Genomic DNA, 19234 nt, shown 5'->3' on the forward strand with positions numbered 1-19234 from the left:
ACACGCGGCCCAAGACGTCTCACTAACAGAAGTGTTAACGGCACAAAGCATACCAGGCACTTAACACTAATATGCAACATTTCTAACACACACACACTTAGAACAAACACACCCACACATTCACTCCACCATAGTTATATATTAAAAAGAAGGGAGAAAAAAAAAAAACCACACTCTGGAGCTGGAAATAACACCTACTCCATTTTCATCTGTGTAGTAGAGAGGGCTGCATTACACCCGAAGAGCGCTGAGGCTTTCTGAACCATTAGTGGTCGATAAACTTTGTGACTCAAGACATTTAACATTTAGGGTATCGTCACTGGTGTTGATGTAAGAACAGGATGTTTTTTCAGTCACTCATTATATCTGATAAGTGCTACACATAAATTGCTACACTGCTGCGGTGGGATTTCTTGAAGCACATATTTCAGGCATATTTTCTGTTTCTATGTGCCAGTCTTGTTGTCCTCCACTCTCACCTACACAGAGGTCTATGGAGCATGGGGTTAATGTAAAGGGGGCATGGGGAAGATCCACTGACAGGTGTGGGTTAAAGGACAGCTCAATCAGAACAATATTTGTCTGCATCATCATCATCATCCGCCGCCTCCGCTTCATCTTCCCCACGGCAGCCCAGCTCATGCAGCACTTCCCTCTGGTAGCGCTGCCAGTTTCTCCGGCTGTACGAGTGCTCCTCCTCCCAGTAACCTGCATACACGAGACACAACAGCCAATGAATGACAGCTGCTCATCACAGTTCGACACTTTCAAAGATGTTGGTGCTGCAATAATTAAAAGCAGTCAATGTGGTCTCTTTAGACACACACTGATCCATTAGAAATTAATCATATTGAATGATCTTGGAAATGTCAAGTCTTCTAGGAGGATGCGATAAGTCTGTACTTATCTGACAAATGGTTACGTGCTCTTGTACTAAAAACACGGACAGCAGCCAGGGCATGTACCACGAAGCAGGATTTGAGTTTAGCGAGGTAACTTTGGGGTTAACCCTGGGTTTACAGTACCACAACGGTGGTTCACTTCTTACCGGAGTAGATCACCATCATAATTTATGGCTAATCAGCTCTTTTGGGAAATGACATCACCATCCTTAGCAGATCCCACAGGCTGTTTTATAGGCTGCTTATGTTTAATGCAGAGAAAGCTTTGTATAGCGATATCATCCTACAGGGACTGATTGACTACTACTTGTTATAGGCTTTTAAGATGACTGTAAGCCTACTTACAGACTTGAAATGCGTTTTACATTATTATTATTTTTTTTAATTTGCTCTCAAGTCCGTTTCACACAGTCTGACGCAGCCATTAAAATAAATGAGTTCATTGAAATTAAGTTAGTTTTATGTGTGGGCGCAGGTAATGTGGGGAGTTTTCAATAGCCTAAATGCTGAGATAGTCTTTCAACCACTATTTGAGCACCTTTTACAGAATGAATGGATTTTTCGTTTTGTTGCTTTATGTTAAGTTACAACGATGTTTGGAACACTGAGTGCATTAAATATATTAATCTGGTGTTTTAAGTGACGAGTTCTTAAAAGTGACTTACATTCATTGTGTCGCCCCAACATGCGTGTGAATTCTGGAATAGCCCAATTATTCCTAACAACTTATGGGAACAGTTTGAGAACATTTACATAACATTTATATTTCACAAAAGGTTCTAATTTTATTTCAACAGTGTCCCACACAGGAACAGACCTTGTCCTACAAGGTCATATCAGTTGTCACACCCAAGTCACATTCCTAATCGCGCAACAGTGGTAACAATTATTTTAATTGTTCATTACTTGGATCAATTAGTTGTTTAGTTAATACAAATGTCAGAAAGTGTTAAAAAAAAAAATGTTGATTGGTAGATAACGTCCTCAAATGTCTTATTTGGTTCACAACCTAAGATATTCAGTTCACCGTCATTGGAGTGAAGAAACCAGAAAATATTCACATTTAAGAAGCTGGAATCTGAATTTTTTTATTTTCTTAAGTTACTGAAACTGATTATTGAAATAGTTGGCGATTAATTTAACCACTTCTAGGATACACAATAAGAAAGCGTTTTTTGTCATGCCCTCCTTCAGAAGCCATAAAAGGTCATGCCCAATTTCAGATCGGTGTCACAAAAACACTAGGTCAGCCTTACTTTTGAGTCAGCTGTCATTGTGGCTGTCAATGCCATTCAAAACACACTTGGGGTGTCATTTCAGCTTTTGTCCCACTGATTAAACTGAAAAATACTTGACGTGAAAACTAATACCTGCCAAATGACCAAAGTAAATAGACTTAAGTGACTTATGACTAACAATAATACGTAAATACCTACCACCATAGCGCTCCTCTCTGTCACTGTCTGCATCACTGTCCTCATCAGGGTAGTCATTCCTCCAGTTACCTTCCTCATTTTCATCATCCTCATCGTCATACACTTCCTCTTCATGAACCACACAGTCAGGCACCTGGGATAAACAACCACCTATTACCTGACAGCCTCATTATGACATAATTGTGACAAGTCATTATTGCTTTTAGTGTCTTGGGAGAAATTGTTTATTAGTATTATAATAACGTTAAAATAAAGCCAGCTTTATGATGCAAGCTATACACCAGAACACTTTGTTCCACTCTTCTGAGCACATATGAATAATATATTTGCAAAATTTACCTGTGTTTACTGTTTTGGCTTTTCTGCCACATCAGAATAGCTACGTGTGGCAAAACTAGTTCATACGTTAGTGATTGGCCTAACGCGCGTTTCGATTCAGCGCCACAGCTTGAGTTTAGAAAGCAAATATAAGCTAAACATAAAAGCTTAACAGCAGGGGCAAAATTTACAGTTAGCAAAGGCCTGTAATATAGTCAAAACCAGCAGATGGCAGCTCACTCTTGTTAGTTTATCCAGCTACAAATTTCCCCATGTCTACATTCACTCACTCAGATTTAAGCACTCATTCATCTGTCCGTCCATCCATCCACACACACCAGTTCTCCCTCATCGGCGTAGACCCTGACAGACACGATGTCCTCGATCCAACCTGATGCGACAGTTTCCTGGTAGTACACATCGTAGACGTAGTCTGTGTCTTGCTGCTCCTCCGACAGTCTGTCTCCAGATATGCTCAGACGCTCCCGCAGCAGCTTGGTGTTGTTACACAGGATCACTTCTGGGTCTGAGGACAGTGTCTTTACAAAAACAGTGTGAAAATAAATTTAGCAATGATGACTAATGCCTTGCATTGTTAACGACAGATTAACAAAGGCAGTTGACATCATACAATAAGGATTATTTGTGTCCTTATGTCGAAACCACACAGAACTATGCTTTGTGCTTGAACAGCATTTAAAATTATTAAGCTATTAAATTATATTTACTGTCTTCTGCTGAAAGCATTTGGTGATAGAAGTAAAGAAAACATTCAGTTGAGTGGTCAGTAAGATAAGCAAATTAATGTTGGCTGGTTTAGCTGGTTTGGTAAGTGCTGGACGGTTTGTAGGATAATTATCCCGATAAATGTCAAATCATTAATTCTTTCAAGTTTAAAGGCTGATTTTTGCTCCTGACTGAAAGTTGAAGAAACTTTTCTTCATGATCAGTACTAACACTTGATGCCGAACACTGGACCACTTCACAAATCTGAGGTAGAACACTCAAAATAATTAAAATGATAATCTTTTTTCAATAAATATGTGCGAGTAAAATTAAAGTGAAATCCTTTTTCAGTCCCTTTTCCTCAACAAAATAAGTATCTAAATAGGAAAATTAAGTGCTGATAAATTTGTAATTCAAATAAATTAAAGTAAAGATTTATTATATTTAGGGCTACAGCTAACATTGATTTTAGCAAATCAATTGTTCTATAGATCATTTCATCGATTCATCGAGTACTTTACAGGATATACTAGTATAAGTACTTTTGTTTTTCCTTTTTGTTTCAAATCCCATTATCCCATACTTTGGACACTTCCTTCTTCATCCCTTGCTGTTTTCTCTCGCTCTTCCTCCATTTTGCAAACAGCACCATTACAATCAGCGTCAGCGCAACATGCGACAGAAATAATTGTCTGTGCAAAACAGTGGCTATAAAGTTACTAGGGGTGTGGAAATTAATAGATTTTTAGATGCATTGTGACGCAGACTTGGACGAGTCAGAATCGATTCACAAATGTCAATAATCGATTATCTATGGCTTAATTGATAACGTAATGTTGACGGACCGAAAAAGTAAACATGGAAGTGCAGCTCCGGACCCATGTGGTTCTCCCTGTTCGGCACAGACAGACCGCTGTTGAATAAACGACTACTGCTACTAAACTTTCACATGATCAATAAAATCAATGCATTTCACCGTATACTGCAGCACAGAAGCAGCAAGGGACGGTGAAAACAGCGAAGCAGAGGAAAATACGAGTGATACGTTGCAGTCTGGCTGTAAATGTACAGTGTAGGTCACGCTGATGTGTGTTAAAGTCTGTCTATGATTTTCCAACTTCTGGAAAAGTGAAGGCAGTTAGTGCTAACATTAGCTAACATCAGCTAACATCTCCTCTTCAGACTGCGGTCTGGAAGCTGAGCAGGACGTCTTTTGGCCCATGGTGTTCAATACAAGATTACAATAATCAACTTACAAAACACAAACACGTAACTACACTAGAAAAAAAAAAAAAAAAAAGGAACATATATTAAAATGGAGTGAACGTAGTTTGGCTGGAGTGTTGTAAAATGCATAGTTCAACCCCCATCTGACTCTATACTAATACATAACAGCAGCATCAGAAATAAAAATAGCAGCAGCAGAGGTCAGTAATAATGCTGTTATAGTGTAATAATGCTAAGCAATGTTACATTTATATGAAGTAACATTAAATATCTGCACTTCATTACTACCTACTCGTTTGGATTGTTACAAATACTTTGCTTTAAAAGTACCAAGTAGTCACACAGTGAGAAAAATACATCTTTAGCCTATTCGTTTTACATTCGCATCGTAGCACTCATAATCGTAAGGAGGTGCCTTGAAATTCCCACCCCTGAGGTGATGAATCGAAGACGGGATAACCGTAATCGAATCATGACACCAGTGAAGACGCACACCCCTAACAGTTGAATGGATTAAATAAAGCATTGAAGCTTTTTAGAATTAAATCGATAAATTGTAAGTGGAAAATTATATTGCGATGAAATCAAAATGTGGCCACACATTAGAATGTCATTCTCTCTGCTATGTTCCTTTGTTTTACACCGCACTGATTGTACAATTGAAAAGTTTCTGTTTTTTGAAAGTCACAACATTTCTGGGCAGGTTTTACTCATAATTATGGTTATATTGTTAATTGGACTATTCATAAGAATCAATTTCAGTAAGCAGACTGGTATAGTGATCAATCGATATGGGTTTTTCAATGGCCGAAACAGATATTTAGAGAGCAGGGTGGCTGATGCACGATATTTAATGCCGATGTCAAAACAAAGAAAAGTCATCAATAATTCCATTATTCCACGCAGAGCACAATCTGACATAAGTGATTATCTATGGAAGTTTTATTCATTATTAATAAAGTAGAAAAATACATTTGGTAATGCTATAGATTTCAGACTATGACCGGTGCTGAAGGGGTACAGTTTGTCAGAAGTGACGTCATTCAGCTGCATCATTCTCCACAGTATAATACATATTTGACACAAGTCAATCATTGTTTAAGATTAGATTTCCTGTCATTATGGACGGGACATTTAGAAAAGATGATGGTGACTTAGGGAATTTAGGGGCCGCCATCCCAAAACGCAGATGAGAGAATGCTAACATAGTTCCACAGCCACACTGACCAGGCTCCTGCAGCTGTGTCTACAGACATTTTTTGTATACCAGCCTCGTGAGTGCTGGTATGACCGATGTGATTATCTCAAAATGCCGGATATCTGGTCTCTCTTACTAGTATGGTAATTGATTCCATTACAGACAAAATCCTAAAAAAATAAATAGGCTCATCTCTAACCAGCTACAGTAATACTCAACTCACCTTTCCAACAGACTTGTCCTGTTCCTCTACAGTCTCATGTATGAGATCAACCACCTGGATTTCACCGACAGCCCAACATTTGTCCTTCTCTTTCCCAGTTTGCTCCACGCCCTCAGAAGCATCTGTCTGGGGGTTTTGCTGCTCAGCTGGGCTTGCCAGGCCTGTGCGGTGGTTAGAGAGTATTCTGTAGCGTTCCTCCCTCCTGGTGCTCAACTTCGTGCTCCGTAGGTCCCCAATTATCCGTTGTGAACTGGCAGCAGAGGGTCGCAGAGCGTGGGCCATGCGAGGCCGAGCCAAAGCCTGTCTAACGTGTGTCTGAACTGGAGCATCCTGGTGAGGAGATGACAAACGGCGAGAATCTTTAGGGCTCTTACATGGATATGAGAAGATATCTGGCTTTAATTTGAAGGATAATAACGTTAAGTATGCACAAGACAATCCTTAGAAACGCGTCGCCACTTTCAAACCCAAACACACTGAAAAACAGAGGCCTTCTCAAAATGTCACAGCGAACAGAAACACATTTACAGCATCTAACAAACGTTATTTAAATAAAGGCAGGTAGAAACCAGCCAAATTCGCTTGTAAATAACATTAGTCAAAAAAGTGAAGGCTGTAAAATAATATACCAAAATATGTTTAACAGCTAAGATAATTATGTTGCGTGTTATGTTACTGAAATGTTTAACATTGTAACTACTTAAATAACGTTAGAGCCACGACGGCTTTGTTTTTGGATGAAGTCAAATCATCTCCGAGGCCTGAAAACACGTCACAACATCAACAAAATGAGCTAACTGACGCCACAGGCTAACGAAGTGTGGGCTAACGAAGTGTGGGCTAACGTTGGCCAATAACGCTGACTAGCCTGAGTGCTATGCTAACAACAACTGCCACAGACGGCGCATTGTTTTCCCATTATTTCAAGGAGCTAATTTCATAAAATCTTCAGCCAGTCAACCGTTCAAAATCGCTAAGTTTATACCGAGACGCAAACTATTGTGTGTTCGCCGTTTCCACCGCCAGCTGCGTTGGCATAGCTCGGCTAGCTAACACCGTGCCAGCAGCAGCGGGCCTCTCACCTGTGTCGCTACGGTCGCCACGAGTTTGAAGACAGAGTTTTCCACCTCGGCTTCGTTGGGCTCCGGTACCGTTTCGCCTGAGCTCTGGGACGTCTCTGGACGGATACGTTTGCACGCCAGCAACAAAGCGTCTGCGGGATCGGTCCCCCTTTTTCTCTTGACTCGCAGAATCGTCGTGTTTGGATCCATGTCGTCCCTCTGTCTGAGTTGGTCTGGTTTGTCTGGATCACTTGGAGAGCTCTCAACTCCGCCTTTATTTCCGGGTGCCACAAACGTCACTGCACGGATATACTTGGAGCGGCGCAGGCCGGGAGGTAGGGAGTCATGTCATATCCATTGATTGAAAACGCTATCTAATCTAAATGTATTATATTTTTGTACACTACATTCAAGGTCAAGTGGATTAAAAATGACATCCAAGGAAAGGATAAACTATGGTACTTTATTCCAGAATTTATTTTTGAAAAAGTAGGTGGTGTTGAATTCCTCCTGCAATGTCATTTTGACATAAATAAAATCCCTGTTGCTCTATATTTACTTAATTATTCAGTAAAACCATATGGTATTTGTCTTCAACCGTTTGTGCCTTAAAGGAAGTGCAGCCTACAGAGCAGCTACAGCAGTAACCTTTGACTGGCCAGTGGCCATCAAACAAACAAACATTAGTGGTGGGAATATATTTTAAAAATTATAGAAAAGAAACAACCCTTTTCAAAGCTGTTTTTAAAATCAATTTAGAATGTTCAGTTATAAATTAACACTTTAAGTCAATATAACAAGTACAATTACTTAGCAGAAGATAAACAATTTATATTAAATATTTAGTGTAAATAAATTATTCTAAATTGATTGCACACTCTTGACACTAAATTGGCTTCTTTCCTTTGTTCCGTTCTTTCAGTAGAACAATGTATTGTGATTGGGGGTCTGAATTAACTGATGAACACACATCTGGTCGGGCTTGCTGAACGGCTCCAGCAGTGTTATCATGCTTTGTACACATACTGTGCATGCCAGGAGGGCTATGTGCCTTCAGAACTGGTCATTATAAAGACAGTTGGCTGCTTGCTCTGGGTGTAGTCACATCACCAGTTTATATGTATGAGGAGGTGGAGTCACGCTGAAAGAGTCTCATCCCCTCAGTGTAGTTAGAGGTTTCCTAGTGACAGCAGGCTACACTCAGTATAAGTCCCTGTCCCAAGGTAGAAAAACTGAATCTTGGTTCTTCCAGCATTTTAATAATAATACTATTTTCTACACAGGTAAGTACGCATTTACTCGGATCATTTCCCTTGACAAATGAATATTTCTGAAAGATAGTAATTCCAAATAACTTTAGCTAATATTCTAATAATCTAAACTTAATATTTATCAAACCCATATTCAAGAAGTCATTACTGACGTTGTTATATCTTTACATTTGGCCGTAGTGTGTTCAACATGTCAGCTGCCACCTGTCTGCTGTCTGAAGAACACTTTCTGTGCTCCATCTGCTTTGATGTGTTCACCACTCCTGTCACCATACCGTGTGACACAACTTCTGCAAAAACTGCATCACTGAAAACTGCAGAATTAACAGTAAATACCAGTGCCCTGTGTGTGTCAATACTTTCGTATCTGAAATGGCTGCCCAGTTCAGACAGTTTCTGGCCTAAAAAAGGCATAAACTCATTGAGCCTCTTGAAAACCTAGAAAACAGGATGTGTACACAGCATAATGAACTGATTGAGCTGTTTTGTTCTGAGTCAGACCATGAGTCGCATGACGTCGTTCCTCTTAAATGAAAATTCGAAAGAAAGAAGACAGAAATGGGGAAGACAGAAGCAGAACTTCAGCAGATGATCCAGGGTAGACAGTGCTACCCTGTGCTTAAAGCTGAGCTACAGAGGGTGCAACAGTATGCTGTGGATGTGGCTCTTGATCCTGACACAGCACATCCTAAACTCGTTCTGTCTGATGATGAGAGACAAGTAAATCACAGTGGTGTGGAGAGGAATGTCCCACACAATCCCGAGAGATTTTAATATTGTGTCATTGTCTTGGGAAAGCAGAGTTTCTCTTCTGGCAGATTCTACTATGAGGTCGAGGTTAAAGGGAAAACTAAGTGGGTTTCAGGAGTGGTCAGTGTTTCGGCCAACAGAGAAGGACCAATCATATCAAGCCCGGAGGCTGGTTACTGGTCTCTGCAGCTGAGGAATGGAAATGAGTACGTGGCTCTCACCGACCCTGATGTCGTCCTCTCTCTGAAATCGCAGCCTCAGAAGGTGGGAGTGTTTGTGGATTATGAGGAAGGTCTGGTCTCCTTTTATGACGTTGATGCCTTTTAAGACATGATCTACTCCTTCACTGGCATCTCCTTCACCGAAAAACTCTACCCGTTCCTCAGTCCCTGTTTCAACGACGGTGGTGACAATTCTGCTCCTCTCAGAATCTCTGTTGTCCGTAAGACGAATTGAATCAGTCTTTTTTCTTTTTCCAGAAATGATTTCCTGTCATTTAAGTCAGTTGTTCCCAACGACACATCCTCACTGCCCCATGAGCTAAACTTCGGTATACCTCATCAGCACCACCCATCATGTTCCAAATGTGTTAATTTCATTTGGTTTTAAACTGGATGTTATTTAACACTATTAACTGTAAATGGGGATATTGTTGCAATATTTCTTTCATACAATCATCAGTGTTTTGGTTGGTTTGGTCAAGTTTGCATTTGTACTACTAGTGGCAGAATCAACATTTTACCAATTTATCCATTAGCTACTTTTAGCTAACCATTTCACCCATTTATCCATTACTTAGCATGTTGCTATGGCAACCGGCAGTGCCTGTAGAAGCAGCAGCCGGTAGCTCCTTCAAACTTTGCCACACTTTTGTTTTTATCTGTTTTTTTCCACCTCGCTTGTCAAAACACGTGTTACCTCTGACATAAATACAGTCATTGGAAGATGAAGACGGGATTAAAGAGCAGCGGACCACAATCCACCCGGGCCACACAGCCGGACCAGGCACCACGGCGGGTGCGATGATCACTCAGAGGAGAGGAAAGAGCCAGGAAAGGAGCCATGCTGGCCCAGTTTGGACTTGATTCTGCTCCTAAAGATCCGGTCTAGACAAAATGGGACTCATATTGACCAGACAATGGAATTCATATCATTACAGAGACCTGTCCCATCAACATCCACAGGTGGTCAGATGATCAAGCGCTCGGCAGGTGGTCCATGTTCTGAGCTGTCGGCGCAAGACTCCGGCAAGATGAGAGGAGGTGAACTCACTTACATTGATGATGCTTAGTGCACAAACGCAGTCAAGATGGACTCTGTTTCCTAAATGTTAGACTGTTTATTGTGGAGATAAAACCTTTATATTATCATCTGGTTGCTGCTGTTTGCATTCACCGCAGATGCAAATAAAAAAAATGCACTGTGGAATGTTCGGGGTGTTTACATGTCTGTATATAAATAACTGTAGGCCCATATATTGTTTAATTTTATTTTATATGTTACCATATTTTAATATAGGCCTACACTTAATTATATATTGTGTGTTTAGCATGAAGGAACTACAAATTTAGTTTCGTTATGCAGCCTTGCGCTGTATAGTGACTAATAAACAAGCTTGTACCTTGTATTTTTTGTTAATTATTTTAACTATAGCCAATACTTTTTTAAGCTTTTATTAGCTAACTTTTTGAACTGTTTATTCATTATTTTATCTATGTTATTTTTAAACATCTATCCCTTATTTTTAGCTAACTGTTTAGACTAACTTCCCATAGTTTTCACAGACTCTCAGGCAATGCATGTTGTTCAGCTGTTAACAGCTATGGATACAAAAAAGTAATATTTCTGTTTGTTTTTTAATAGTTGAGCTACTGTTTGATCTTCCCATGAATTCCTTGACAACTGCAGAAACACCCACTGGGGTACAAACACTAGTTGGAAATCAGTACTCAAACATAAAGTCAAGTTATGTCCTTGATGATTACTGAGCTACTCTTTGTTTAATTTTTCTTTGTAATAGTGCATTACGTGTTACTACTGCAGTACATCACTTGATTTGTTGAAGTTTATTTGAAGCCATGCATCCATCCATCCATCCGTCTGTTTACCCATTTATTCTATGTTATGCATAGATGTATGGATCTTATTCAAATCTAATCTAATCTCATTTCTATTTATTAATCCATTTAATGGTCAAATTGTGCATTAACAGAGAACAAGATTGAGGTCAAATTTCTAAAAGTTTCTTTTTTATAATTTGAAACGGAGAAGAATATAACCTGAATGTAATGTGTAGCCTATTGTTCTTCCTTTGAAATGGAGGAAGCTTATTAAAAAAAGCCAAAAAAGTATTTGCCATCTGTCCATACCTGATAGTACTGTAACCATAACAATCACAATTGATGCATGCTTTTATTTGCAATAGTTATTTAAAGGAGTTGCAAGACATTAACAAATAAAGTTATTGTTAGTTATAATTTAACTGCACATTGCTGGAGTCTAGTTAACACCTAATATAGGAAATGGGTAATATATTTCTGTGAGCTGTGAATATCAGTTATTGAAACTGGTTGTCATCATTTTCTGAGAGGAGGGGTCTCCGACTGAGGAGTTACTGTCAGATCGAGACTTGCAGGTCAAAGCCACAGACCAGAAGAACACGCATACCCCTGAGAAGAAAAAAAAGAAAGGCTGTGAATACTTCCAGCAAATCATAAAGGCACAGTGCATGCTTTATATGAGGATGATGCACATACTGACCCTGCAGGGAGTTTAGTATAGTGAAAACATAGATCCCAGGGAGGGACATGTAGGTGGCGCTCGCTAATCCCCAAGGTAAACCCAGCATACAGCTGAGGCCTAGTAATGTGGCACAGTCCTTCCATAACCTAGTCCCTTTCTCTCCGTTCATCTTCTTCAAGCTTTTAGTGCCTTCACTCCCTTCCCTTAGCCGCCAGAGCTTAAACACCACCAGCCCCAGCATGCAAGAATTGCACAGGATCACCAGGCACGGGAAGGCCACAGTGGTGATGTAGCTGACTACAAGCCTGTGTGGGAACGTGCTGCTCATCCAGCATCTGCAGGATGTTAAAACCAAACACAAATCAAAGTCATATTTGATTTAGATCAAGTTCACTTTGAATTCCACATAACCTGCTTGTTGGCAGTGAATAAAGAGAATTAGAGTCACAGTATGTATTTGCTAAGAATTATGTGAGGTTGAATATTTCAAATCATAACAAAAACTTTGGGTTCTTACATCTGACCTGTTGAACTGTGGTTGTTGTTATCAGTCAGTCCCAGACTGTTTTTGCCATAAACACCTGAAATCCCACAAACTGCTACAGTCAGTGTAGGAAGACCTGAAAGACAAGAAAGATACAGAATTGACTTCAGGAATCCGCGACTGCGGTAAAATCTGCCTGCGTGAGCACTTGGTTTCCTCAACTGTCAAAAATAAGCTGTGGGATCAATCAAACTCCACTGGACCACTTACGGAGGAATATAGAACAAACATTCTGTAAGGAAATCAAAATTCATCAACTCCAGTGTCAAACGTCATACCTGCTTTAAAAGCATTAACTCACACTAACAACTACATTTTGTGACATACACTTTAGACTTTAAACTTTCAACAGGTAGAACTAGCCTTTCTGCTTTTCTTTAAGTTACTTATTGAAATGAATTGTTATTCCAGCTCTCATGGCTGTGCCGTGTTGTGTATTTATTTTGCTTGACTGTTTCTCCTTTTCATTCTCCCTCAGTTCTTTTCTTATGTCAGCTGTTTATTGCTGCTGTGCGGCTGGTTGTCTCTTTGGTTTTGTTTTTGTTTGTTTGCTTGATTTTCTACACCCCAAGCCCCCCTGCCTGTTCTCTTGCAGGTTTCGTTGCTTTTTGCAATTAGTGTTTTCCTCTGCTATTTCCTGTTGCTTTCGTGTCTGTTTGTGTGGTATTTGTGCCCCCCAACCGCATTTTTCCCCCACTTCTGGCCCGGTGACAAATCAATACATATTTAAATAAATGATAAAATAGACAAAGGAGTATATTAATACTCTCTTGTTAAAGTAAAACCTTTCTGGTACAACACGGTATCCAGCTTCTCATACTCTATACCTGGCTGCGGGGCAGGACAGATTTAAAAAAAAAAAACAATTTAATTAAAATAAAAGCTGCGGTCGCCTATTGACTCTCTCTTTGTGTGAATGTGTTAAAAGGTCTGATGATATTGTACATTTTTCATTATCATCATGTCCTATTGGGAACCAAAACCAACAATGGATGTATCCTACCAACAGTTATTGACAGTGTAACCAAAGCCTGGTAAAGTTTATTCTTCTGTTCGACAGAGCCTCATTGCTGTCCAAAAACACACCAATGCCCTGGATAACACCTTCTTTCATTACCGTGTACATAGGCACTGTATATTATTTTGAGCCGACCCCACAGCAGCCTGCTTATGTAAATAAGGACCACTCGTTACTGTAAGTCACCAAATGTGACATGAAATGGTTACATTCTACATCAATAAAATATGATTCAGTTTTTTTTTTGTGGTGTGTCTGCCATTCCCTATCAGAAGAGTGGCTGTTTGGTTTACATTTCTGGTAAACTTGGTTTCATGCAGATATTTACTGGACACTGTGCTAAAGTTTGATTATTTTCAAGTATTTGACATCATTAAGGTGTGAGAAATGACTGTCGTGGTAGTGACTACCGTTATTTATTTTTTCTGTGTCACCACAGCCCATCCTCAGAACTCTCACACACACACACACACACAAATGTAGACACAAAGTGTACGTGCTCACTTTCAGCTCACAGTTTCTGTAACAGTTGTACAGCTTCAAAACGATTAAATTAGAATAATCCTTTCTCATATATCAACAACATGTTAATAATAACTGCATAATGTTTGGTAACAGCTACAGAGCCCAGCTTTTCTAGGAAATGGTTTACTTCTTCATTAGGAATCTGTGGGTTTGGAGCTGAGAGCCACAGGGTAGTGACGTCAGAAAGTACTAAGTGACAGACTAATGCATTGTTGGCTTTGGTATTTGAGGAGGACAATAAGAAACATTTTAACACATAAACAAGACGAATATGGGCAGCCTTATCCTATGTAACATTTGTCAGGTAGTCAGAAAATTTGACTCCAAGTGATGTGTAAATAAGCAACTGTTTAAAACTTAAAAGGTAAGAATGTGTCAGTTTACAGCTTGTTTCTGCTGGCCAGAAGATCCATTGCAAGTTTAAAGCTTTTAAAGATTTCATTTGATGTTGTGCTTTAATAGTGCATCTGCCCACAAAGACCACAAACCAACCAATGAATCTAGGGTGTTTGGGCTCTGGGGCCTGCTTTGGCCTGTTTGTGTTCCTCACTTCATCACGAGACCCCTGTCCTTGTGTGCATGCATGAAAAGAGAGCTAATTCATACACCTCTCAGACTCCACTCACCCCATCCCACCAAGCTTAGTTTGAGCAGGTATCTCCTAACGTAGATGTTGAAGACTCTGACTAGGAGAAGGTAGAGGTGGAATCCTTCCAGAGCCGACCAGCTGAAGGTTGCCAGCAGGGACCAGTGTAAAAAAAGACCCAGAATCCGACAAACCCAGCCCTCCTCATCCTCCTTCAGTTGCCACACCCAGAAGCTGCACAGCAAGAAGCTGAGATGGAGGCAGAGCAGCGCGCCTGTTAGCTGCATATGCAAACTGATGGCCTTCTCTGGACGCCGCCGTCTGAAAGAGAAACAGTGGCTTAAGACTTTGATGTAATTCTGCTTTCTGGCATACAGTATTACATGACAATGAGGGGCTGCATCCTCAGAGCTTAAAGGTAGGGGCATGCTTAAGAGTTTGTGTCGCATGTCGTCCAATGTCATCATTAGAAAAAAGTGTATAGCTGCTTGGAATCTCTCTTGCAGAGAGAATGGCGATTAAAAAGGGTTGAGTGAGTCAGAGTTGCTCTTCTGTGGTCGCTTACATTAACAAACAAGAAGTGATTAAATGTTGACTTCTGCAGGAAGAAGACAAAAATAAATCCAATAATAACACACACTTGGTCTGGTGGAAAGTATGTTACGTCAAACAGAAAACTCACTGTAGACATATAAAGATAATCAAGCTGATCACTGTGAAGAAGACGGACAGAGCTGATCCAATGTAGGTGATATAGCTTAGGTTCACAGCATTCCTTGTATCCACTGATATTGCAGGGTTCTGGAACAGACAAAATAAAACAATAAAACTTCAACTTTATTTCAAATTCAGAAGTCTGATGGAAGCCTCTTCAGCAGACTCTATTACTTGATTTAGAATTTGTTGTACATTTGTAGTAGATTAGATTTGTAGTACAGCTACATTCTATGCTTCAAAGTGTGTTTCCATTCAACTTTAAGCACATTTTCAATAAAACACTGGTGTAACAATTTAAAACAAATTTATAAAATATAGTTAAATTGCCCGTACGCCTCAGTCAGAAAGATGTTACCATCTTACCACAAGCACAGCAAAGAAGCTCAGGTGGTTGCAGCTGCAAATAAATTCTTTTCTGTTGACAGTGGTAACACAGCCGTCTGTGCTCCAAGTACCTGGACACAGACATTTAATGGATAAATCGCAGTTTATCTTTTTTTATTTAGGAGCAAAAATACTGTAGGTGGTATATGTAGCCCACCTGTTCCATCCTCCAGCGCTGACTCCTCCCAAAACACACAGGTCCCATTTATTACCTGAAACATATTCAAAAGTGTATTCAGAATTAGGGGGAAGCAGATTACACGTTACATTTTTCAAGCTGCTTGCTTGATGCTGGCACAGATGGTTTTACCTGTTCGTTGCGTCTGAAGGTTAATATGATGGGTTGTGAAAGGTTTTTTACAGGAACGCTCCCTGCCCTCACTGCCAGGACAAATCCGTCCATAACTTGCCTGCTGGTAGCTTGATTTGGCAATAACCCTCTCCCCCTTCCTTTTTGCAGAGGAGGAATCAGCTGCAATGATAGACAGAGGGGACACATAATGCTGGGATGAGAATAATTCGAGGTAAATCTGCTTCATAAAATTTGTAAAAGAATTGCAACGGCATTAGCTACGGAATCAACCTTTTCTTGATTTTCATAGTGCACAACAGCTAACTGTGAGCACTCAGAGTTCATGGAAATCATTGCAAATCAGCAAGAGGGGAACATGTTACCTTTTACACCTAATTATACAGAGAGAGCCAACTTAAAGTTTAAGCCAGTGTCAGTGTTCAAAAATATTAAGGTCATCTTCCTTATCCATCCTCTTGAATTGCAGACACTTGCAGATTTCCCAAAGATAAAAAATACTTTAATTCACCTACTTGTCTGTGATTAGTAGTGAATTAACATGGGCATTCAAGGAGGGATTAATTCACTTAAGTGGTTGCAATTATCTTTGGAGCTACCTACCTTGAACAAAGTGCTGTTGATCACAGTGGCCACCACAAGTACCTCCTCCACAGATGCAGCTCCTCTGCTTCTTTGAAGGGCTGAGGATGGAATGTGAACCCTGTGTTGAAGAGTGGGACTTACCGTGACCTAAAATCCATAAGCACATGCACAAACATGCAAAAAATATTTACCCATGTTATTTCACACACCAAGGAAAATATGTTTTTAATATGATAAATAAACTAAACAATTATTTATAGTATAATAAACAATTACATTTATTCATTTAGCTGACACTTCCAAAGCGAATTACAATTGCTATACATGTCAGAGGTCGCAGGCTTCTGGAGCAACTAGGGGTTAAGTGTCTTGCTCTGGGACCCAATGGTTGATGGGTCACATTGTGGGATTGAACCCAGGTCTCTCACACCAAAGGCATAGTCTTATCCATTGCGCCATATAATGTACAGTTTTCCTCCTGTATAGCTATTTTGTTAGCGCAGACAAAAGCTGGGAGCCATTTACCCAAAAAATGACCTCACCTCTTGAGATAGGTTCACCATCTGACGGCTGAAATTTTGAGGAAAACGGCGTCCTAGTATACAGGATGCAATTCTGTCCTCATAGCATCTAACAAAACATATTTCACATATTTCATTAATCCAAACAAGGAGTTATACAACATTATAACTACACTATTATAGCCCACCATTGTAACTACTTTAATCAGTATTGATTTTCGGAGAACAAACAACACAGCTGAGTTGTATTTGGGTTATACGCAACAGCACTGCCTTTGACATTACTTCAGTGATTATTGTACATGGTCATTTATAGGGTGGGAAAGTTGTACACACTTTCCACTGCGGTATAAAGAGGCAAATGCAGAGTCACAAGTTCCTGAAGAGCTGACAACCTGTCATAATCAATGATTTGCTCAGTGTTTATGCGCTTATTATGATTCAGTCTGACAATCACATCATTTATTAGCCAGCAGGGAACAACCACACTTAATTTATTAGTGGATGAGAAAGATGTATTAGTCTTCAAAAAGAGGAGTGAAGATTTACAGTATCAGCTTAGTATCCACTGTCTGAGTTACCTGGTCCAGGAGAGATCAACTTTTTGACACTCGGCGATGACATTTTCACAAAGGTCTGTCAGAGTGACAAAGAAGGCAAAATAGTCAGAGATAGTACAGTTGTAGTGTACGACTTAGTGTTGCACAAGTGGTTGGGTAAGAATCACTAACGTCGGGTAGCAAAGGAAAATGAGTGACTTTACTTTTCTCTTGATGTGATGATCCAGGGCCTTCATATGTCAACAGTTCAAAGGGTATTCACCCCATAAAAACACTAACCACAAACACACATTAAACAAATGTGAACAACTCACCGACAGCTTGGATCTTAGAAAACCAGACGAGTGTGAGGAGATAAAGAGTAATCCACATCGTGCTTCACTGTTCTTCAAAGCGAAGATGTTACATTTCCAGACACAGCGTTGTTCTGCCTGTTTGACGTTTGCTTGATGATGTGAGCAGGGAGTTTCACATCTACAAATATTACATAGGTGGAGTGGAGCGGGGGTTGAACAGCTCGGGTGCACAGGAAGTGATTCATATCAGATGTGTTTTAAAGTGTGTAATCATGATTCAACTCAACTCTTGAGAGTTTCCTGCCCATGAGAGTAAAGTCACTATGGATTTACATAAAATTCTCCACTACTTACAGTGTGACCCCGGTTGTTCATAGAAACAAATCATTTTAATATTTTACTACGACTAAATCTCCTGCATTAGACTAAAGAGCCTAGAGAAAAGAGGAAGTTTCCAAATGTTACAGTCTTCCGATATACGCAAGAAAAAGAAATAGTCAGGTCATACTGGTCAAGTCAACTGACACAATTGGAAGCGAAACTCATGCACAACATACTGTTTTCCAAAGTTGGCAGCACACACTGGGAAATGAAAATGTAATTCACTTTAATATCATCTGAATAATTCAAAGCTATGCAAATGATTTCAAGGATTGGTCTAATAAGCCATTTGCAAATAGCAACACATGACCATTTGTCCATACTGATATGTCAACACTTTATTCAAAAATACACTTACAATATTTCTACAGAAGGTTAGTGAAGGAACAGGTTTACTTTAAAGAATAGGTTCAAAGTTAAAGAAAAAATACTTATGTTCATGTGAGGAAAGTTAAAAGTTACAGAAAACAATGTTTATATTTAAACAACCGCAACCTAAAAATTTGAATTGCAATCTTGTGGCCGAGCTAACCCACCTCTCAGTGGAACATTTTTAAATAGAGGTCAAAAGACAGTAAAGGGAATTTCCAACCAGCTACTATCATGCAGTGCTTAAAGTGGGCCAGAACGCACCGGTACGCACTACCGGCACCTCGACATTGCATTCAGGGACTTCTTCCAAGCCGCCGGCACTCTCCTCTGCCCTCTCCATATCAGGTTCTCTGGGCGCTGCCGTTACGTGACGCTCACCCGTTCCTGTTCTCGCCTGCCTGCTAAATAAACTCTATCGGCGGCAAGGGCGCAACTTTCTGTTGAAAAGTGGTGGGGACATTTAAGGGCTCATATTAGGGGTGTGGCGAAACACTTAGTCCACGAGACGTGATAATGCACAATATTGGAGTCACAAGAACAAGACAACAAGATACTCCAATGGTATTTATAAGAAACATTAT

The 19234-nt window shown here is 39.9% G+C and overlaps 2 protein-coding genes across 2 annotated transcripts; both read right to left on the bottom strand.

The window, feature by feature from the left end:
- Positions 1-156: 156 nt before the first annotated feature.
- slc7a6os (solute carrier family 7 member 6 opposite strand) lies at positions 157-7352 on the bottom strand. Its single transcript, XM_038700946.1, has 5 exons — positions 7113-7352; positions 6031-6360; positions 2995-3195; positions 2339-2471; positions 157-708 (listed from the first exon to the last, which is right to left on the bottom strand). The coding sequence occupies exons 1-5, from the start codon at positions 7299-7301 to the stop codon at positions 563-565; spliced, it is 999 nt and encodes a 332-aa protein (XP_038556874.1). The 5' UTR covers positions 7302-7352; the 3' UTR covers positions 157-562.
- A 4153-nt stretch (positions 7353-11505) lies between these two features.
- LOC119889971 (adhesion G-protein coupled receptor G1-like) lies at positions 11506-18095 on the bottom strand. Its single transcript, XM_038700944.1, has 12 exons — positions 17919-18095; positions 17626-17680; positions 17066-17153; positions 16542-16670; positions 15939-16100; positions 15786-15840; positions 15608-15699; positions 15210-15328; positions 14568-14848; positions 12372-12474; positions 11873-12189; positions 11506-11781 (listed from the first exon to the last, which is right to left on the bottom strand). The coding sequence occupies exons 1-12, from the start codon at positions 17974-17976 to the stop codon at positions 11666-11668; spliced, it is 1575 nt and encodes a 524-aa protein (XP_038556872.1). The 5' UTR covers positions 17977-18095; the 3' UTR covers positions 11506-11665.
- Between the last annotated feature and the right edge of the window lie 1139 nt (positions 18096-19234).

This window comes from Micropterus salmoides, unplaced genomic scaffold (genome assembly GCF_014851395.1).
Source record: "Micropterus salmoides isolate LMB-PRFRI ecotype aquatic unplaced genomic scaffold, ASM1485139v1 Ms_hic_scaffold_6, whole genome shotgun sequence".
Classification (NCBI taxonomy): domain Eukaryota; kingdom Metazoa; phylum Chordata; class Actinopteri; order Centrarchiformes; family Centrarchidae; genus Micropterus; species Micropterus salmoides.

Excerpts from the sequence above, each read along its gene's own strand:
- LOC119889971 (XM_038700944.1), bottom strand. The coding sequence starts at position 17,976 with ATGTGGATTACTCTTTATCTCCTCACACTCGTCTGGTTTTCTAAGATC. Across the intron at positions 17,681-17,918 it reads TTCTAAGATCCAAGCTGTCG|ACCTTTGTGAAAATGTCATC; the intron begins GTGAGTTGTTCA and ends TCACTCTGACAG. Across the intron at positions 11,782-11,872 it reads TATACTAAACTCCCTGCAGG|GGGTATGCGTGTTCTTCTGG; the intron begins GTCAGTATGTGC and ends TTTTCTTCTCAG.
- slc7a6os (XM_038700946.1), bottom strand. The coding sequence starts at position 7,301 with ATGGATCCAAACACGACGATTCTGCGAGTCAAGAGAAAAAGGGGGACC. Across the intron at positions 6,361-7,112 it reads TGGCGACCGTAGCGACACAG|GATGCTCCAGTTCAGACACA; the intron begins GTGAGAGGCCCG and ends TCTCCTCACCAG. Across the intron at positions 3,196-6,030 it reads AGGACAAGTCTGTTGGAAAG|ACACTGTCCTCAGACCCAGA; the intron begins GTGAGTTGAGTA and ends GTTTTTGTAAAG.